This window comes from Canis lupus, chromosome 11 (assembly GCF_011100685.1).
Source record: "Canis lupus familiaris isolate Mischka breed German Shepherd chromosome 11, alternate assembly UU_Cfam_GSD_1.0, whole genome shotgun sequence".
Taxonomy (NCBI): domain Eukaryota; kingdom Metazoa; phylum Chordata; class Mammalia; order Carnivora; family Canidae; genus Canis; species Canis lupus.
Genome location: NC_049232.1, coordinates 57,604,382 through 57,626,718, shown reverse-complemented (window position 1 = coordinate 57,626,718; position 22,337 = coordinate 57,604,382). Strand labels below are relative to the sequence as shown.

The 22,337-nt window shown below is 41.0% G+C and overlaps 2 protein-coding genes and 1 pseudogene across 2 annotated transcripts in view; 1 reads left to right on the top strand and 2 right to left on the bottom strand.

Moving 5' to 3' along the window:
• Positions 1–7,129: 7,129 nt before the first annotated feature.
• On the bottom strand, positions 7,130–7,979 carry LOC481631 (annotated as a pseudogene).
• Positions 7,980–15,907: 7,928 nt separating this feature from the next.
• Positions 15,908–17,272, bottom strand: LOC119876831 (basic proline-rich protein-like). Its single transcript, XM_038553296.1, has 3 exons — positions 17,261–17,272; positions 17,061–17,137; positions 15,908–16,973 (listed from the first exon to the last, which is right to left on the bottom strand). Exons 1-3 carry the CDS (start codon positions 17,270–17,272, stop codon positions 15,908–15,910), a joined length of 1,155 nt encoding a protein of 384 aa, XP_038409224.1.
• Positions 16,209–22,337, top strand: part of TEX10 (testis expressed 10) — a 64,006-nt gene continuing 57,877 nt past the window's right edge. The window contains exons 1-2 of the mRNA XM_038552932.1: positions 16,209–16,384; positions 21,063–21,251. Of these exons, the coding sequence (XP_038408860.1) occupies positions 21,072–21,251 (180 nt within the window). The 5' untranslated portion in view covers positions 16,209–16,384; positions 21,063–21,071. The remainder of the gene's footprint in view (positions 16,385–21,062; positions 21,252–22,337) is intronic.

Genomic DNA, 22,337 nt, shown 5'->3' with positions numbered 1-22,337 from the left:
TATTCCTATGTATGGTATAAGAAAGTTGTCCAGTTTCATTCTTTTGCATGCAGCTGGCCAGTTTTCCCAGCACCATTTATTGAAGAGATTATCTTTTCTCTCCATTGTATATTCTTGCCTCCTTTGTCACAGATTAATTGACTATGTAAGCATGGGTTTATTGGGCTGTCTGTTCTCTTCAATTGATATGCATGCCTATTTTTGTGCCAGTACTATACTGTTTTGATTATTACAGCTTTGTAGTATGTTTTGAAATCTGGAATTTTGATACCTTTGTTTTTCTTTCCCAAAATGGCTCAGGCTACTTGAGATCTTTTGTTGTTCCATACAAATTTTAATATTTTTCAATCTAGGTCTGAAAAATGCTGTTGGTATTTTGATAGGGATTCCATTGAATCTGTAGATTACTTTGGGTAATATGGACATTTTAACAATATTAATTCTTCCAATAAATAAGCATAGAATATCTTTCCATTTTTAGGTGTCATCTTCCATTTCTTTCATCACTATTTTATAGTTTTCAGAGTAGAGGTCTTTTATCTCCTTGGTTAAATTTATTCCCAGGTGTTTTATCCTTTTTTGGTGCAATTGTAAGTGGAATTATTTTCTTAGTTTCTCTTTCTGCTACTTTGTTATTAATGCACAGAAACACTATCAATTTCTAGGTATTAATTTTGCATCCTACAATTTTACTAAATTCATTTATTGCTTCTAGTAGGGTTTTTTTTTGGTGGAGTCTTTAGCGTTTTCTATGTATAGTATCATGTCATCTGCAAATAGTGAGAGTTTTACTTCTTCTTTACCAACATGGATCTCTCTTTTTTTTTTTTTCTCTCTGATTGCTGTGGCTAGGACTTCCAGGAAATGGTGAAATAAAAGTGGTGAGAGTAGACATTCTTGTCTTGTTCCTGATCTTAAGGAAAAGCTCTCAGTTTTTTACCATTGAGTATAATGTTAGCTGTGGGTTTTTCATATATAGGCTTTATTTTTTATTTTTTATTTTAAAAGATTTTATTTATTTATTCATGAGAGATACAGAGAGAGAGGCAGAAACATAGGCAAAGGGAGAGAGGGAGAAGCAGGCTCCATGCAAGGAGCCCGATATGGGACTCAATCCCAGGAATCCAGGATCACACCCTGAGCCAAAGGCAGACACTCAACTACTGAGCCAATCAGGTGTCCCATATATGGGCTTTATTATGTTGAGGTGTGTTCTCACTAAACCTACTTGTTGAGAGTTTTTATCATGATGATATTGAATTTTGTCATGTGCTTTTTCTGCTTCTATTGAGATGATCATGTGATTTTTATCCTTCATTTTGTTGATGTGATGTATCACATTGATTTATGAATATTGAACCATCCTTGCATTCTTGGAATAAATCCCACTTAATTGTGGCGAATGATCCTTTTAATATATTGTTGAATGTGATTTGCTAATATTTTGTTGAGGATTTTTGCATCTATGTTCATCAGAGATATTGTCCTGTAGTTTTTTCTTTTTGTGGTGTCTTTGTCTTTGGTATAAGGATAATGCTGGCCTTGTAGAAAGTATGTGAAAGCTTTCCTTCCACTTCTATTTTTTGAAATAGTTTGAGGATAATAGATATTAAATCTTCTTTAAATGTTTGATAGCATTCACCAGTGAATTTATCTGTTCTTGGGGCAGCCTGGGTGGCTTAGCAGTGAAGTCCTGCCTTTGGCCCAGGGTGTGATCCTGGAGACCTGGATGGGGTCCCACGTCAAGCTGCCTGTATGGATCCTGCTTCTCCCTCTGCCTGTGTCTTTGCCTCTCTCTCTCTGTGTCTCTCATGAATAAATAAATTCTTAAAAGAAAAATTATCTGTTCTTTTAATTTTTTTGTCCTTTTTATTGCCAATTCAATTTCATTATTAATAATTGTTCTCTTCAGATTTTCTATTTCTTCCTGATTCAGTTTTGGGAGATTGTATGTTTCTAGGAATTTATTCACTTCTATGTTGTCTAATTTGTTTGCATACAATTGTTCAAAGTTCAAAGTATTCTCTTATAATCCTTTGTATTTCTGTGGTATTAGTTGTTGCTTCTCTTTCATTTCTGATTTTATTTATATTCAGGTTCTTCCTCTTTTTTTTTTTTTTCTTGAGCAGGGTGGAGAGGTAGAGGGAGAAGCAGGCTCCCTCCTCATCTGGAAGCTTCTTCTTCTTCTTTTTTTTTTTAATGAATCTGGCTAATAGTTTATCAATTTTGTCTATCTTTTAAAAGAACCAGGTCTTGGTTTCACTGAATTTTTCTATTTTTCTTTTTTAAAAGATGTAATTATTGGGATCCCTGGGTGGCGCAGCGGTTTGGCGCCTGCCTTTGGCCCAGGGCGGGATCCTGGAGACCCGGGATCGAATCCCACGTCGGGCTCCCGGTGCATGGAGCCTGCTTCTCCCTCTGCCTGTGTCTCTGCCTCTCTCTCTCTCTCTCTGTGACTATCATAAAATAAATAAATAAAAATTAAAAAAAAAAGATGTAATTATTTATTTGAGAGACAGAGAACAAGCTCAAGTGAGCAGGGGGAGGGATAGAGGAAGAGGGAGAGAGAGAATCCCAAGCAGACCTCCTGCTGAGTTACAGAGCCTCACATGGCACTTGATCCCATGATCCCATGAACCTGAGATCATGATCTGAGCTGAAATCAAGACTCAGATACTCAGCCACCTGAGCTACCCAGGTGCCTCCATTTTTCTATTATCTTTTTAGCCTCTGTATCATCTATTTCTGCTCTGATTTTTATTATTTCCTTCCTTCTACTCAACTCGGGCTTTGTATTTTTATTTTCTAGTTCCTCTAGATCTAAGCTTAGATTGTTTATTTGAGCTTTTTCTTATTTCTTGAGATAGGCTTGTATTGCTATATACTTTCCTCTTAGAACTGCTTTCTCGGGATGCCTGTGTGGCTCAGTGGTTGAGCATCTGCCTCAGTTCAGGGCGTGATCTCAGGATGCCTGGATTGAGTCCTGCATCAGGCTCCCTGCATGGAGCCTGCTTCTGCCTCTGCCTATATCTCTGCCTCTCTCTCTCTCTCTCTCTGTGTGTCTCTCATGAATAAATAAATAAAATCTTAAAAAAAATGCTTTCTCTATGTCCCAAAGATTTTGGACCATTGTGCTTTCATTTTCATTTAAAAAAAATTTTTTTATTGGAATTCAATTTGCCAACATATAGCATAACATCCAATGCTCATCCCATCAAGTGCCCCACTCAGTGCCCATCACCCAGTCACCCCATCCCCCTGCCCACCTCCCCTTCCACTACCCCTTGTTCATTTCCCAGAGTTAGGTGTCTCTCATGTTCTGTCTCCCTCTCTGATATTTCCCACTCATTTTCTCTTTATTCCCTTTCACTATTTATTAAGAGAGAGCTCTTTCTCAAGATAATTAAAGTTGCTTTATTATTCAAGATTTCTTAATATTATGAAATGTCTAATGTTCATATTTCCCTGATTGCCATATACATAATTTATGGTTTGTTTATGTGAATCCAGTATCCTTGGAAAATCCATACATTATAATTGGTTGATATAGCACTTAAAATTCTCTTCATCTATTCAGTCTCCTTTTATCCTTTCAAAACAACCTTTGTTAACAGAAACCAGGTTGTTTGCCTCATTGAGTTTTTCACATCTAGATTGTACTGATTGTATTGCTGTAATGTAGTTAATATGCTTCTCTGCTTTTAGTTTCCATAAATTGTTAGATTTAGGCTTAATCAGATTCACTTGTAAATTATCCGGCAAGACTTTTTAAAAGGTAGTATTGTGTGCTTTCAGAAGAAGGTACATAATGTTGGAACACTTGGGTGGCTCAGTGGTTGAGCGTTTGCCTTTGGCTCAGGTTGTGATCTTGAGGTCCTGGGATCAGATCCCACATTGGGCTCCTTGTAGGGAGCCTGCTTCTTCTCCCTCTGCCTATGTCACTGCCTCTCTCTGTGTGTTTCTCATGAATGAATAAATAAAATCCTAAAAAAAAAAAAAAAAAAAAAGAAGGTACATAATAGCTGGGGGCATCTGGCTGGTTCAGTCAGTGGAGCATATGACTCTTGATCTCAAGGGTTCTGAGTCCAAACCCCATGCTGGGTATAGAGATTCCTTGAAAATAAAGCCTTAGTAAGAATACAAGAAGGTACATAATGTCTGTTTCACTCTCTATGATTTAATAAACTATTGATGATCTTTCTTAGATCCATTAGAACCATTTGTTCATTAAGGTTTGCAAAATAGTGATTTTTTCCACTGAAGAGTTCCCCTGATACTTAGTCTTTAAAAACACTTTTTTAAGGGGTAATTGGGTGGCACAGTTGGTTAAATGTCTGACTCTTGGTGTTGGCTCTGGCTGTGATCTCAGGGCCCTGAGATTAAGATTAAGCTTGGTACTCAGTGTGGAGTCTACTTGAGACTCTCCCTTTCCCTCTGGCTCTCTCCACTGCATACTTTTCCACCCTCTAAATAAATAAATAAATAAATAAATAAATAAATAAATAAATCTTTTTAAAAATCCTGTTTTTAAAGTCTTTGTGTATTCTTTCTTAAAGATTTGCCATACTTAAATATATATATTCACTGATTGCTGGACATCTATACTTTCTGATTTTTCAGTCTATAAACATTGATGGGATCAACATTCTTATACATCTCTTATACATAAATCAGTGGAAGTCTAAGCTTTATAGCTTCTTCCTACACACTAAAATGTCTTCCTCAAAAGTAGCAGTTCATTCCCTCCACTGAAAAGAATGCCTGTTTTCTATATATATTTATCATTCTTACATATTTAATGTTTGTATTCCATATTTTATATTAAATGCAAATTATTACAAGTGAATTAGGAATCTAGCTACTATAAATACAATAAGAAAATTCAAGTTTTGTTATTTTCTAAAATGCAGAGAAGAAAAAGTAATTGCTCACATATGAGAAAATTAAAAATTAATCTGTTGAACTTTCAGAACCATGGAAAATTATTGAACTACTTGGTGGGCCTCATGTTTATCCATCTATTGTTTTCAGGAATTAGTGGTAACTACAGAGTAGCTTTGTGTGCAAGTGTGCTATTTAATATCCTAAAAATTTTGAAGTAATTTTTTTTAAATGTAAGTTTCTGACTATAAATATAATACGCTAATTGCAAAATGCTGCTCTAAGGAATAGTATCTTAGAAATAATGCCCCAGGCTCTGTGACTACCTTCTTTGTAATTTTAAAGTTTCCGTTAACTATTTACTATATTTACTATAAGGAAAATTGTCTGATTTCTTTCCCTGTAAACTTAGGGGTTTTGAGATGTGGATTCAGAGCTTAACTTTATGCTTTACTAGATATGTATGTCCTTATGGCTTAGTTTCTTCAGGGTTGATATTCAACTGGGAGGTACTGGGATGACTATTTCAATAGATTAAAGCTGTATCTGTTAAACCTCTGAGCATCATCATTGGGAATATGAATATCAACCTTCTGACTTCCATTGTGGGTTCAAGGATGTTCATCTGGATCCAAACAGAACACTTTTTTTCAATCTCTAGCTGTGGAAATTGCCAAACTTCTCCTGTTTATCAGGATTTCTGAGAGCAGCAAAGTAATATCCTGATGTGGGAAAATATTTGTAGTGACTATGGATATGTGTAGAATCTGCAAGGTGGCAATTTAACCTCTGCAATGGTCATGTGACTTTTACAAAACAATTTCTTAAAGGATGTACTTTCTTAAAATATGTGGTCTGTGTTTTTTTTTTTTAATTTTTTTTTTTATTTTTTATTTATGATAGTCACAGAGAGAGAGAGAGAGAGAGAGAGAGGCAGAGACACAGGCAGAGGGAGAAGCAGGCTCCATGCATCGGGAGCCTGACATGGGATTCGATCCCGCGTCTCCAGGATCGTGCCCTGGGCCAAAGGCAGGCGCCAAACCGCTGCGCCACCCAGGGATCCCTGTGGTCTGTTTTTTAGCCTCTTAGGAAACAAAATTGGGAAGTTTACTACTTAAGAGTAGTCTTCTTCAGAACTTTGTAATGGAACTTATTAGTATGTTATTATAGGGTTTATTAATGTCTCAAATTTTGGGAAATGGTCAGGCATGCATTTAAAAATCAAAGCTTGGACAAATAATGAGGTATCTGAACTAGTCCAACTTAGAGAAGCAGAAAATAGAATGGTGATTGCCAGGGGACAGGGAGATGGAAGTTGATGTTCAATGGGTATAAAGTTACATTTATGCAAGATCTGTTAGTTCTAGACAATTCCCATAGGACAGAGCGTGTATAGTTATCAATATGGTCTTGTGCACTTAAAAACTCAAGAGGGTAGATCTTGTGTTCAGTGTTCTGTACTAGAAATTTTATTTTTTTTCTTTTTAAAGCAAAGGGGCACAGAGAAACTTTCAGGGATGATGGATGTGTTTATTACCTTGATTTGTGGTGATGGTATCATAGGTGCAGATGTATGTCCAAACTCAACACGTTGTATACATTAAATATGCACAGGTTTTTGTGTATCATTTATATATTAATAAAGCCATAAAAATTAGTGCTTATTAGAAAAACCAATCAGATCCAGATGTGATCTGTACCTGAGTTAATAGTATTGTAACAACTTCAATTTCCCAGTTTTGAAAATGTATTATGTTAAAATAAAAAAACTCATACTTAACATTAAGGCATTAAATATTATTTTATTTTAATTTTTGATAACCATTCTTTCAATCACCTATTGCTATTTACACATCTCTCCTTGCTTCAGTTCCTCCCAGGTAATTAATAACTTTCTGACCTGTAATGTTTTACACATTCTCCATGTTTCCATGGTCACATACAAATACATGCATTTCTGGGGATGCCTGGGCCACTTAATTGGCTAAGTGTCTGATTCCTTTTTTTTTTTCTTTTTTTAAAGATTTTATTTATTTATTTATTCGTGAGAGACACAGAGAGAGAGAGAGAGGCAGAGACACAGGCAGAGGGAGAAGCAGGCTCCTGCATAGAATATGGAAGCCTGACATGGGACTCGATCCCAGGTCTCCACGATTACACCCTGGGCTGAAGGCGGTGCTAAACCGCTGAGCCACCCGGGCTGCCTGATTCTTGATCTCAGCTCAGGTTCTTTTCTTTTCTTTTTTTTTTTTAAGCTTTAATTCACTTTTATTTTTCTTGTATAAAACTATGTGGTAGCCACAGCTGGAGCCTGGGTCCTCTGCATGGAGACTCTGGTGTGGGTCTTTACAAGATGGTCAGTGAATTGCTGATAAGGAGACTTGGTAAACACAGAGATCAGGGGCGAGATAGCTGTAGGTTTTGGAGATCGCATCAAAAGTAGCCTTGGCAAAGTTCCCCAGGGTGGCAGTGCAGCCCCTGGCTGAAGTGTAGCAGTCATCAATATCAGCCATCATCAGTAGCTTCTTGGGCACAGGGGCTGAGACAATGCCAGTGCCTCTGGGGGCAGGGATGAGACGCACCAGCACAGAACCACAGCGACCGGTCGGTCACCTTGCATGGGACAGTGGGGCTTGCCTATCTTGTTCCCCCAGTAGCCTCATTGCATGGGGACGATGGAAAGCTTGGCCAGGATGATGACTCCACGGATGGCAGTGGCTACCTCCTTGGAGCACTTGACACCCAGACCCATGCGTCCATTGTAATCTCCGATGGCAACAAATGCCTTGAACCTGGTCCGCTGGCCAGCACGGGGCTGCTTTTGCACGGGCATGATTTTCAAGACCTCGTCCTTGAGGGATGCCCCCAAGAAGAAGTCAATGATCTCAGGTTCCTTGATGGGCAGAGAAAAGAGATATATCTCCTCCAGGGACTTGATCTTCATGTCCTTGACTAGGCGGCCCAACTTGGTGACGGGGATCCACTCCTTGTTCTCCGCCTTGCCTCCATGAGCTCTGGGCCTCTCGGCCTCTGGGCCTCTGGGCCCTTCTGCAGCACCGGCGTCATCCGCCATTTGGTGTTCTCTCAGAGAAGGGCAGTTCAGGTTCTGATCTCAGGGTTGTGAGTTCAAGCCCTGCATTGGGCTCCCACTGGGTGTGGAGTCTACTTAAAAAAAAAAAAGATGCTCAATATCCCTAACACCCCCCCCCCCACAAAAAAACAAAACAAAACAAAACAAAATACATGCATTTTTGGTTTATTTTGTAACAGCGTGATTAGGATTATATATACTTTCATGCAGGTTCTTATTTTACTTGAAAATACATCAAGGAAAAATATCTTCAAACAAACTTAACTGAAATAGATGGAACTCAGTCCCTTTAATAGCTCCAAAACACAATTAGGGTATCACAATTTATTAAACTGTGCCTTTATTTATCCATATCCATTTTCTCTTTCTTTCTTTCTTTCTTTCTTTCTTTCTTTCTTTCTTTCTTTCTTTCTTTCTTTCTTTCTTTCTTTCTTTCTTTCTTTCTTCTTTTTCTTGTCTTTCTTTTTAAGTAGGCTCCATAACCAATGTGGGGCTTAAACTCATGACCTCAAGATCAAAAGTCGTGTGCTCCACTGTCTGAGCCAGCCAGGTGCCCCATATATCCATTTTCTTCCCAATGTATTGGTACTCAAATATTGTTGAAATAAATAAACATATATATATATATATTTTAAAGATTTTATTTATTTATTCATGAGAGAGAGAAAGAGAGAGAGAGAGAGAAAGAGGCAGAGTCACAGACAGAGGGAGAAGCAGGCTCCATGCAGGGAGCCTGATGTGGGACTCGATCCCAGGACTCCAGGATCATGTCCTGGGCTGAAGGCAGGCACTAAACTGCTGAGCCACCCAGGGATCCCCAAATAAATATATTTTGGACCGATGCTTTTATAGCTACGGGATAAGTTCTCAGGGGATGGGATCACTAGATTGAACGAAATACGAATTTATTTATTTTTAAGATTTTTATCCATGAGAGATACAGAGGGAGAGGCAGAGACACAGGCAGAGAGAGAAGCAGTCTTCCTTCCCAGAGCCCTATGCAGGGACTCCATCAGGGACCCTGGGATCAAGTCCTGAGCCAAAGGCAGACTCTCAATCACTGAGCCACCCAGGCATCCCGAAAGAATATGAATTTAAAGAAAACTTTGTTTAGATATTTCCGGACTTATTTCCCAAATGGTGGCATTATTTTACATTTCCAGTAGCAAACATAGAAAATACACTTTTCCTTGTATCCTCACCAGCAGTAGGTGTTATATTGCTTTATAATTGTTGTGAATTTGGTAAGTCAGAAGTCATACCTCATTGTTGTATTAATTTACATTTCCCTGACAATTGTGAGGTTGAGCAGGCTTGCAAAGTTTATTGATCATTTGGATTTTTGTACGTGTGAATTGCTATTCACAGCTTTAGGCCTTTTTTCTCATTGGATTGTTTTTGTCATTTTCTCAATAATTTGTAAAAACTCCTTGTATATTGCAGTTATCAATCACTTATCTTTCATATGTGTTACAAATCTTTCCCCTATGCTATTTTTTTTGCCTTTTGTCTATGTTTATGGTATCATTTGCCATATCATATTACATTTTTCTAGTGTTGTGAACTCTGTCTACATTCTTCTTCAATGGCTTCTAGGTTTCCTATCTTTTCAAAGAAAGTCTCCTCAACCCCCATATTACACATTATAATTACTTAATTTTTTCTGATGCTTCCGTTATTTTATTTAGTTGCTTAAAACTTTTATAAAGTTGTAGTTCTGATTATTAAGCAATGCTCTCTTGCTTCAAACTCACCCCTTCTATCTTCTGAAAGAAGAACTTCCTGGAGTCTGCTTGCATCTTGATTTTCAAGTGAGGAATTAACTTCTTGACTTTAATGTGAGAAACTAATACTTTTTTTATGTTTTACTGTTACTCCTAGCCAAATTAAATTCTTGCAAGTACATCTTTTGTAGAGTTTATACTGCTACTAACAATATGTGAGAGGGATGCTTCTCCAGTGTCACTAACTGGTACGTTGTCAAATTCTTGAATTTTGATAACCGTAAAAAGTAAGAAAAATTATCATATTTTAATTTGCATTTCTCTTGTTGTGCGTCAGGCATAATATCTTTTATGTGAGGGTGACTTTTTAAAATTTATTTTATTTATTTATTTATTTTTTACGTGAGGGTGATTTATATTTCTTTTTCTACAAACTGTATGGATATCAGTATTTCCTATCAAGCACTTCATATTTTTTTTTAAAGATTTTATTTATTTATTCAGGAGAGACACAGAGAAAGAGGCAGAGACACAGGTAGAGGGAGAATCAGGCTCCATGCAGGGAGCCCAATGTGGGACTCGATCCCAGGTCCCCAGGATCACACCCTGGCCTGAAGGCTGCGCTAAACCGCTAAGCCTAGCTGGCTGCCCTTTTTTTTGTTTCTAAGAATTCTTTGTATATTAAGAAAATTAATCCTTTACTTGTGATATGAGTTGCAAATATGTTTCCAAATTTGTTATTTGCCTTTACTTTTTATTTTCTCTCCCCCCCCTTTTTTTTCCCCTTTGATCATGTGGAAGATTTCAGAATGTTTTGGGGAAAGCCTGCAATCAAATTTTTAAAACTTTTCTCTCTGGTATTTAGATTTCAAGTCCTAATACAGGGTCAAAGTAATAAAATAAAATTTTGTTTTCTGAGATTTTTATAGATTTGTTTTTTTTTTTTTAAATTTACATCTTCAAATATAACATGTAAAGTATGAACCCAACTTTATCTTTTTCCAAATGGCTCCCTATTTGTGCAAATCATTTATCTTTATACTATTGATGGAAGATATTTACCTTACAATGTATTAAATTCTTGTTTTCATATTGGTCTATTTCTGGACTTTGTATTTTGTTCTGTTGGTTTGTCTGTTCATATGACAAAATCCACTTTTTAAATTATTGAGTTTTTTAGAATGTGCTTCTGTATTTAGTAGGGCTGATTCCTCCTCATTGCTTTTCTTTTTCAAAATTTTCTTGGCTATTCTTGTTTAGTTTTTTTTCTTTCTTTTTTTTTTTTCTTGTTTAGTTTTTTTCATGTGCAAATTTTAATCAGCTTGTGTAGGTCTAGAGAAAAGCCCCAATCTGTTGACATATATATTGGGATCTCATTCAATTTACCAATACCTTCAGGGAAAATTGACATTTGTAGGATATTGACTATTCTAATCTGATTTCTTATTCAGTCCTAGGAATTTTATCTATCTTTAAAAAAGATTTACTTATTTGAGAGAGAGAGAGAAGAACAAGCAAGTGAGCAGGGGGAAGGGCAGAGGGAGAGCAGAGATGCAGACTTCCTGCTGAGCATAGAGCCCCATGTGGGGCTCAATGAGGAGCTCTGTGGGGGGCTTTGATCTAACAACCCTGAGGTTATGACCTGAGCCAAAATCAAAAGTAGGATGCTTAACTGACTGAGCCACCCAAGCCACCCCAGCAATTTTATCTGTTTTGATTGCTGTTGTAAATGGGGCTTCTTTTTCCATTCTATTGTCTAACTAGTTTTTGTTTGTATAGGTGAAATCTATTGATTTCTGAATATTAGTTTTATATTGCTTTACTTTTTCTGAATTTTTATTGTTTGTAGTAGGTTTACAATTGATTTTTTTCAGATATACAATCATATCATCAAATGGAGATGATTTTACTTCCTCATTTCCAATTCTTATGTCTTGGACTGATATTTGTGGTATATTGATGGTTGTGCTCCTAGCTGGTGTTCTTCCTTCCTGTCTTTTTTCAAACCTGGGATCAGCAACCTTCCTGGCCATCTGTGTGTTACCCGCTATCTCAATAAATTCCTTTTAATTTAAAGTCAGAACGAGTTTCTTGTTACTTTCTTATCTAGGAAGCCTAACTAAAAGTTTTATTTTGCACAATGATAACATATCATTAATAGTAACATTTGTTGCTATTTATCTAGGGTTTAAAGTGTACCAGGCAGTAACCTAAGTAATTTGCATACATCATATCAATCAACTCCTGGAGAATGGGTTTTGAATTTTTGTCTGTGGTTATAGCAACAAATTTGAAGTCATCCTTTTAGGCTTTCTTCAGAGTCTCTGCTTTTCGTGTTAGCAGTAGCTTTGAAAAATAAGGTAAGAGTTAATTTAATGTTTATGTTTTTATTGTTTGCCTTTACATTATAAATCAAGCTTATTAAACTTTTTTATTTTTAGAAGTGTTACCCTATTTCCTAAGTAAATATTAACTAGGAAGCCTGGTTAAGAAAAAGAGAAGCTGTGGGGCACCTGGGTGGTTTAGTGGTTAAGCATCTGCCTTTGGCTCAGGTCATGATCCCCGGGAAGGGTCCTAAGATTGAGTCCCACATCAGGCTCCCCTCAGGGAGCTTGCTTCTCCCTCTACCTAGGTCTCTGCTTCTGTCTCTGTATCTCTCATGAATAAATAAATAAAATATTAAAAAGAGAGAAAGAAACAGAGAAGCTGCAAAGGTTATATAAATTGTGCAGGAGTAAGTTTCTTAATCTAGACTTCTGCGATGCTCCTGAGCATAGACAAAAAAGAGAGGTTGTTCCTATTAAATATAGATATTTCTGGACACAGATCTTGGTGTCGGTTAGGAGCTGAGTTGTGTCCCTCATAAAAGATGAGTTAGTACCCCTACCACCTCAGAAGGTGTCCTTATTTGGAAACAGGGTTTTTACAGAGGTAATCAAATAAAAAATGAGGTCATTTGGGTGGGCCCTAATCTGACTGGTGTCCTCATAGAAAGAGGAACTCTGGACACAGACACACACAGAGGGAAGACAATGTGAAGAGAGAGAATTTATCTACAACCCAAGGAACATCTAAGGCTACCGGAAGCTAGGAGAAGGCATGAAGGAAGCAGCATCTCCCTTAGAGCCCTCAGAAAGAACCAATCCTTTTTTTTTAATGATTTTATTTATTTATTTATGAGAGACAGAGAGAGAGAGACAGAGAGAGAGAGAGAAAGAGAGAGGCAGAGACACAGGCAGAGGGAGAAGCAGGCTCCACGCAGGGAGCCTGACGTGGGACTCGATCCCAGGTCTCCAGGATCACACCCTGGACTGAAGGCAGCACCAAACCGCTGAGCCCCCCGGGGCTGCCCAGAAAGAACCAATCCTGCCAAACCATGATCTCAGACTTCTAGTCTCCAGAATTAACAAATTTCTGTTGTTTAGCCACCAAGCTTGTGATACTTTGTTACAGAAGCCCCAAGAAACTAAAATACTCGGAGTTTCTGTGGCTAACTGGACAGAGTTTTGAAAATGAAGTATGCCACGATTTTAGAATGCATGTTTTTTTGGCAAGGGTTAAAGACCTTGCTACATGACTGTCATTTATCAAAGGTCTATTCTGGCTCAGCTAAGCAGGTGACTCTTGTAACTATTGAGTTCATAACTTAGAGTTGGAAAAAGCTTCCTTTTGTAAACATACTTTTCATGTCTTAAACCAGAGGTTGTAAACTAGTAAGTAACCTGCTTATAAGAATTTTGTTTAGCCCACACAGTGTTTTGTTTTTTGGATTTTATTTTTTTAAGATTTTATTTATGTATTTATTTAGAGAGCACATGTGCTTGAGCGGGGGAGGGGTAGATGGAGAAAATCACAAGCAGACACCCCACTGAGTGTGGAGCCCAATATAGGGCTTGATCTCACCACCCTGAGATGACTGGAGCCAAGATCAAGAGTTGGACACTTGACTGAGTCACACGACACTTCTTTTATTTTTATTTTTTAAAGATTTTATGTATTTATTTGAGAAAGTGAACTAGGGAGAACACAAAAGGGGGGGGCAGAGGGAGAAGCAGACTCCCTGCTGAGCTGTGAGCCTGACCCAGGGCTCCTTCCTTGGATTCCAGGATTATGACCTGAGCCAAAGACAGAGGCTTAACTCATGGAGCTACCCAGGCACCCCTCAGGCATCCCTTTTTTTTTTTTAATTTTTAAAAGATTTATTTATTCATGATAGACACACAGCACACACACACAGAGAGAGAGAGAGAGAGAGAGGGAGAGGCAGAGACACAGACAGAGGGAGAAGACAGAGGGAGAAGCAGGCTCCATGTCAGGAGCCCGACCAGGACTCGATCCCGGGACTCCAGGATTGCGCCCTGGGCCAAAGGCAGGCGCTAAACTCCTGAGCCACCCAGGGATTCCCCCAGGCACCCCTTTTATAATTTATTTTTAAGTTACTTCTATACCCATTGTACTGCTTGGATTCATAACTTCAAGATCAAGAGTCTCAAGTTCTACTGACTGAACCAGCCAGGCACCCCAGTGTTTTAAAAATAGGAAAAAAAAATGTGCTTGTTCACCAAAATTTAAAGATCAGATTTCATGGTGCTTGAGAGGCTCAGTCTGTCAAACGTCTGCCTTGGGCTCATCATGATCCCAGGGGTCTGGGATTGAGCCTGGCATTAGTTTCCTGCTCAGTAGAGTGCCTGCTTCTCCCTCTTCCTGTCTTTTCAACTTATGTTCTTGGTTTTTCTCTCTCTCTCAAATAAAAAAATTATTTAAAAAAAATAAAGATCAGATTTCTTATTTTTTGTTTTCCTTTTTTCTTGAACATGATTCCTCATGGCATACTTCCTTTAGCCAGGCCAAGCACTTCTGTTACTTACATCACCACCAGTGCCACTTTGCCACAGACAAGAAGCAAGGGAGGTTGGCTGGAGAAGAGTGAAAACAGGAGAGTTGTAGGAGTGTCCAGAAGTTCAGTGATATTTCAGAATACGGCAGATCTTGAGGCTATGATAAGGATTCTGGCTTTATTCCAAATGACATGGGGAGTTGAGGGGTTTTGAGCAAAAGCGTGACCTGACCTTAGATTTTAAATTAATCACATAGCTTTTCTGCTGATATTAGACCGTAGGGGGGAGACACTAGAGTGTAATAATGGAAACAGGAAACCCATTCAGAGATCTTCTATCGTGATCATGAGATGGCTTGGACCACGGTGATAGCGAGGGAGGTGGTGCTAAGTGGTGGAAGTCAGGTAACATTTGAAGTAATCTCCTGATGAGTTAGGTGTGAGATGCGGAAGAAAGAAGACCTTCTTTGGGTTTTTGGCTTGAGTAACCAGAAGGATGAAATTGCTATTTGAGATGAAGAAGCTGTAGCAGGAATACATTTCGGGGGTGGGGTGGGGTGGGGTGGGGGGGTGTGATCAGGAGTTCCATTTTGGACAAGTGCACCCTGAGATGCAAATAGGATGTCAAAGGAAATGTTGAGTAAGCTGTTAGCTAGGAACCTGGAGTTTAGGGGACATGATGGGTGGCAATAAACCTTTCCTCTTCTGATCCCGTTTCACAACTTTTAACATCATGTAATACTGTAGGATGCTGGGGACTCCCAAATGTTGGTTTATGGTGGATTCAAGGCAGATTGTGTGTCGCCAGGGGAGGGGGAGGGGGGTATCTGGCTCTGCTTCATCTCTCATCCTAGAACAGGAATGGTCTCTGTCCCAGGGCTCGGGTCTCTGCTCATCAACGGAGGCTCATAGGGCTGTCAGCTTTTCTGTCTTATAAACTGATAAGCTGTAGAGACAAATCTGAATCATGGTCTCCCACCCATACCCGGGGGGGAGGGCGGGGGGGTGTCTTCCCTCCACCCTACCTGCCAGTCTTTGGCAAGGATTATTCTTTCCAACAAGCACTCTCCTTCCTTTCTCATCTCCTTTCTAGACATTCAGGTCCTCCCTGAACTTCCCCGGGGGAGCGGGGCCCACTTCATTTCAGCCGTTGCAATCTCAGGGCTGAGATTTTGAAACATCAGGGGGAAAAAAAAAAAAACAAAAAACCCTCGACGAAGACTTTCAGGCTTCAGCGACTATAGGTGTACGTTGCCCTCGGCCCGGCAGTTGCGAAGCGCTCCATCCAGGTTAAAGTCCTCGGGAACTCCCGGGTTCCAGCGGCCCGAAACTTTTCCCGCGGCCCCCCCCCCCCCCCCCCCGCTCCATTTCGGTTCAACTTCTGTTCTCTGAATGTGGCACCGGGTCCGGGGAGCCATGGAGCACGGAGGGGAGCAGAGGCACGCTCTCGCGCCGCGGGAACCCGGGCGACGCCTCCGGCCCCCGCCCCCGCCCCGCCTCGCCCGCCCCGCAGGTCCGCGGCCGCGCTCCGTCCCGCGCCGGCCTCCGCGAGCGCAGGGGGCTTCCGGCGGGCCCCCTCCTCCCGGGGGCGGGGCCTGGCGCTCGCGCTCCCGCTCCCGCCTCCCCGGCTGCGCGCGGCTGCGGGCCGCGGTCACGTGAGCGCGGCGCGGCGGGGGAGGGGCCCTGGTTTCCGGGCGGCGGAAGGAGACGCGGCCGCGTGAGGACGAGGCGATTTGAAAACACGCTCGGGGAGCGAGGGGCTGAGGCCGGTGGCGCGCGCCGTCGCCCCGCGGGCTTCCGCTCGGACGCTCTGTCCTCCGCTCCGCGCCCCGGTCCCAGCCGGGCCCTCAGGTGAGCGGCCGCCGCCCGTCGGGCCGGGCCCTCCCGGGGCGCGGGACGGGCGCGCGGGGCCGTGGCTCCCCCGGTCCGCGCGGCCCAGGCGGGCCAGGCCGAGCCGTGGCCGGTCCGCGCGCCCCGGTGGGGGGGCGGGGGGCGGGGGGCGGAGCGGGGCCTGGGCGCGCGGCGGGGCAGGGCGGGGGCGGGGCGGGGCGGGGCGGCCCGCGGGCGTGTGGAGCGCCTCGAGTGACTGGGCCGGTTCGCGCCGTTTCGCGGCGGAGGCACTTTTAGGCCGGGGAGCCTCGATTTGGGCCCCGCGGCCGCCGGGAGGGGAAGGGACGGGAGCGCTGGCGGCCCGGGGGGCTCTTCTTGCCGTGTGGGACGCCGGACGGCGGCGGACGGCGGGGAGGAGCGGGCGTCCCCTCCCGGGCCCCCGCCGCGCTCCAGGTGTGCGGGCGGCGCGGGCGGCGGGGGCGGCGCGGGCGGCCCCTCGGGGGGGCGTCCACTTTCTGGGAAGTCCCGGGTCTCTCCCCCGGCCCCTTCTGTAGAGTCGGGAGGAACTCGGGAGAGGAAGGGGTTGACGGGGAAACCATCAAAAGGAAAACTGCAGTACACGCGTTATTACAGTTTCATTAATTTATTATTTATTTATTTTGCGAAGGAGGTTGGAAATCGGGGGTGGCAGACAAGCCTAGCTGGAATTCGATTCGGTCGGTGGACATTTTCAGGCCCGCGAGAATCTCCCCTTGTGTTGACAATCCAGGAGACCTGCAAATTGATTGGAATCTGTGAAATGTTCAGTTCTCAAACTTCAGGGGCTCCCCCCCCCCCCCCCCGCGTGGGAGGTGGCAGCGATGTGAAAGTTCAGCCCCTTAAGGCTGGAGTTGGTACCTCCTGTTCCATACCGGCTGCTGCAGAGTAGCTTTAGTCAAACCATTTGACTTGCCGTGCTATGAAAAAAATCTTATTTGTGTTTTATTGACTTGTTTTTAAGAGATTTTTAAGTCCTCGCTCGCTACACCCAGTGTCAACCTGAGATCCAGAGTTGGCGTGCTTTTTACAGGCTCCACAGGCTTGCCCAGCCGGGCAGCCCTAAAAAAAAAAAAATAAAAAAATAAATCTTTATTTTGAAGTGAAAATGACAAATTGGTTAATAGAGCTTTAAAAGTTCCTAGTAGGGATCCCTGGGTGGCGCAGTGGTTTGGCGCCTGCCTTTGGCCCAGGGTGCGGTCCTGGAGACCCGGGATCGGGTCCCGCGTTGGGCTCTCGGTGCATGGAGCCTGCTTCTCCCTCTGCTTGTGTCTCTGCCTCTCTCTCTGTGACTATCATAGATAAATTAAAAAAAAAAAAAAAAAAAAAAAAAAAAAAAAAATAAAAGTTCCTAGTATAAAAATGTTCTCTGCGTATCATAAAATAATGGTCCCGGCTTCAAAAGTCGAGGAATGGCGATCAGCCCTCTTAGGCTTTCTTATTAGGGAAATTAGTGTGACGGACACAAAGTGATACAAAGTGATACAGCATAGACCTTGACAAGACTGTGTTGGACACAGGCCAGATATAGTGGCTAAAAATAACACGGAGGATTGGTGAGTTGGGTTGATTCATTTGATTTTTCTGTCTTGTACCATTTATTTTCATCTCTGGTACTAGCTAGTAATAAAATTGTAGGGAAAGCTCAAAAAGTGTGCTTGCTTAATAAAGTTTTTTTTTTCCCCCCCCTCAAAGATTTATTTATTTATTCATGAGAGAGACAGAGAGAGAAAAGAGGCAGAGACACAGGCAAAGGGAAAAGCAGGCTCCATGCAGGGAGCCCGACGTGGGACTCGATCTGGGGTCTCCAGGATCACTCCCTGGACCGAAGGCAGGCTCTAAACCGCTGAGCCACCGGGGCTGCCCCCTCCCCCCTTTTTTTTAAATTAAAAGAGGCCATGCGAATTTTTTTTTTTTTAGATTTTTGCTTACCCATTTTTAAAAACTAGAATAACTAGAGGTGTGGGTGGGATGAAAACTTGAATAGGTATAAATGAAGTCAAGATAAGCCATTTTGCCACTCAGGTTTCCAATCCTCACCTTAATTCCACTATATGTGACATAAAGCTGATTTTGCAGAGCTCTCTTTGGTGTATTAAGTCCCTCTTCAACTTCCTAATACAGGTCTGACAAATCTTTCTGAGCCACATCTTTAAGATGGGTTTAGTACCACTTTCCTTACGTGGTTTTGTGAGAATTGAATGCTAATATACATAATGCATGTGGTTTTGTGAGAATTGAATGCTAACGTACGTAATGCATTTAATACTATATGTGATTTGTACTGGTCCTGAGACTTTTAAGAAAATATACATGTTTGTGCTTTTAGCATACATGTTTAACAGTGCCAGGTATAAATGCTCAGAGTTTTACAAATAGGAACTCATTTGCTCCTCATTAATCCTACCTCGTAATAATTGTATGATGTAAGTTTTATTTAATTTTTTGGGTATGTATTATTATTCCTATTTTGTGGATGAAACTGAGGCACAGTTTTTTTTTTTTTTTAATTTTTATTTATTTATGATAGTCACACAGAGAGAGAGGCAGAGACACAGGCAGAGGGAGAAGCAGGCTCCACGCACCGGGAGCCCGTCGTGGGATTCGATCCCGGGTCTCTAGGATCGCGCCCTGGGCCAAAGGCAGGCACTAAACCGCTGCGCCTACCCGGGGATCCCTGAGGCACAGTTTTTAACTACAGCTAGAAAGTGGTATTCTGGATAAAGAACTAAATCAATCTGGCTCTAGAATCTGCTCTTAACCTATGTAGCCAAATCCTATCTATCTCAAGGGGCTCTAATGTATTAGAACCTTGAAATCGGGCAGCCTGGGTGGCTCAGGGCTTTAGTGCCACCTTCAGCCCTGGGCCTGATCCTGGAAACCCGGGATCGAGTCCCATGTTGGGCTCCCCGCCTGGAGCCTGCTTCTCCCTCTGCCTGTGTCTCTGCCTCTCTCTGTCTCTGTCTCTCTCTCTCTCTGTCTCTCATGAATAAATAAATAAAATCTTTAAAAAAATAAAATGAAACCTTGAAATTATGTAAATTTGTATGTAATGTTATAGATGATTAGCTTCTGGATTCCTGGAACTTGAGCTGCTTGGTCTGGCACAAGCTATTTTATTTCACAATAAATGTAAATCTTCATTTTACTCAAGGTTTTTTTGGGGTTTTTTTGGGTCCTCATTTATTGTATTGTGTCTTTTTTTTTTTTTTTTAAGTACCTGGACACAGGGTAATTATGATAGACCAAGAAGAAGTTTTATTTATTTCAGAGGTACTTATCTATTCTAGTGGGTGTACAGAGGCAAGCAGAATTCAGTTTTTGCAGCATGCTGGAAAAGGTTTCAAGAAGAGTTGGGCTAGTTCCTGGTATAGGAGGCTATTTTTTAGATAGATGTTAGCTTGTGGGAAGATAAAGCTGGAGAGGAAGTTAGGAAGGACGTGATATGTCAAGCTATGGAGTTTTTACTGTAAGTGAGTAAAGAAACAGCTGAAAACTCATGAGTCTTGGTCAGATCTGTGTTTAGAAAGAACCCTCTCATGACTCCAGCAAATGGGCTAGGGAGTAGATACTAGAAATAAGGCAGGCATACTGATGGGGGAAACTACTAAACAATCTAGGTAGAAATAAAGGATTTAAGAAGTGGCCTGGGAATGAGTAGGAGGATCAGATCAAAGATTTTGTGTGTAAGTGGGAAGATTTAGATGTTAATTGAAAAAATATGTAGACGGGAAAGTGCAAGATGGCATGTTTATGCCCAAGTTATTTATTACAACAATGGCCTAGTTGGTCTTTGCTCCTTTTCTCTCTGTTGCACTTTATTTTCTTTTATACTGTTTTTTATCCTGCTTTTGAGTACCGTTTTTTTAAACTTTATTCATGAGAGAGACAGAGAGGGAGGCAGAGATACAAGCGGAGGGAGAAGCAGGCTCCAGCAGAGATCCTGATGCAGGACTTGATCCCGGAATCCTGGGATCACAACCTGAGCCAAAGGCAGATGTTCTACCACTGAGCCACCCAGGTGCCCTGGATACCGTTTTCTGTTTATATCTAGTCTGAACCTAAGCCTGGTGTCCAAAATGCTGATACCACATTTTTGCCTATACTAGGCTTTTTCTCTACTGATCTATTGTTTTCCTTGCTCATGAAATGTTCATTAACTCTCCTTGCTGCATATTTCTGTATCTTATATTTCTTTCAAGCATCAGCTTAGGTTCATGAAACTTTTTCTATTATAGGCTGCATTTAAAAACTTTGTTTTGTTAGTAGAGGTTCCTTAGGGACTTTTAGGGGCCAGGAGCAGATACATCTCTAGTAATCTGTGTGTTGCCCACTCATTCCCCCAAAACTCTGGGTGAGGGGTTATTTCAAAAGATTTTCATTTAGTACAATTACTTGACAAAGGTTCCATGGCTAAAAACCCTTGACAAACCTGTGGCTGGATTGTTACCTTATTGTTGATGACCCCTGTTTACATTATTGACTAAGATATACTTCTTGGTAAAGCTATTTTCCATTTAGTACTTTGATCCTTTCCGCATAGGTCTTAATTTTTGATTATCTTTGAAATGTATTTTAGAGTAATGTAAATGTTAGAAAACACCTTTATTATTTTAGAATTTATCTTTTTTTGCCCATTGTTTTAAAATTCTTTTCACTGTAGCACTCAAGAATGACCAAAAAAAGAAAACGCCAAGATGATTTTCAAAAAGTAAAACTAAAAGTTGGTAAAAAGAAACCCAAATTAGAAAATGCTACTGTTACAAACTTTAAAACAAAGACTATATATCTCCCTGAGCAGCTCAAAGAAGATGGAACTCTTCCAACAAACAACAGAAAACTTAACATAAAGGTAAATGGTAACTATTGTTTTGATAAATAACATTTTCTTTGAAATCACCTTTTTTTGTGAAAAGTTGTTTTAATTCTCAGGGTTTACTGATGGCTGAAGTTTGGAGTTTATTAACCAAATCTGAGTTGCCAATGTAGCTTTCCTACCTCCTCTAGAAAGACTTGCTCAACTAAACCCACAGTCATTTTTCTATTGTGTACCTGTTTGATGATTTGATATATGATCTAGAGATAATTCTTGTGTTTATCTTGTTGATGTATCAAGTTTTTGGTATGATAACTTTTTAGCTGTTTTTATAGTTTATGAAGGTAATTGTCTTATTTTTTAGCCTTACATAGCACATAATATATAGGTTTGTAGTAAATGTGTGAAGTTTTAGCAATGATTTTGCCTACAATTTTGACAACTTCATTGAAATGTAACTTTTGCATTATAAAATTCCAGGGGCACCTGGGTGACTCATTGGTTAAGTGTCTGACTCTTGGACTCAGCTCAGGTCTTGATCTGGGGGTTGTGAGTTCAAGCCCTGTGTTGGGCTCCATGCCCAGCGTGGAGCCTACTTAAAGTGTACCATTCTGTAGTTTTTAAATGTATTTGCAGAGTTATGCTATTATCACCATAATCTAATTTTAGGACATAATTATCATGCCAGAAAGAAAACCTATGCCTATTAGAAGTCACTGCCCATTCTTTTCCCTTTGCTCTACACAGCCACTAACCTACCTTTTATCTGTATAGATTTGCTTATTCTGGTCATTTAATATAAATGCAACAATATGATACATGGTCTTTTTTTTTTTAATTTTTATTTATTTACGATAGTCACAGAGAGAGAGAGGCAGAGACATAGGCAGAGGGAGAAGCAGGCTCCATGCACCGGGAGCCCGATGTGGGATTCGATCCCGGGTCTCCAGGATCGTGCCCTGGGCCAAAGGCAGGCGCTAAACCGCTGCGCCACCCAGGGATCCCCATGGTCTTTTTTTTTTTTTTTTTTTGATACATGGTCTTTTGTTACTGGTCTTTTACTTAGCATGTTTTGAGGTTCATCCATGTTATAAAGTATCTCTGAGAACAGTACTCCATTCC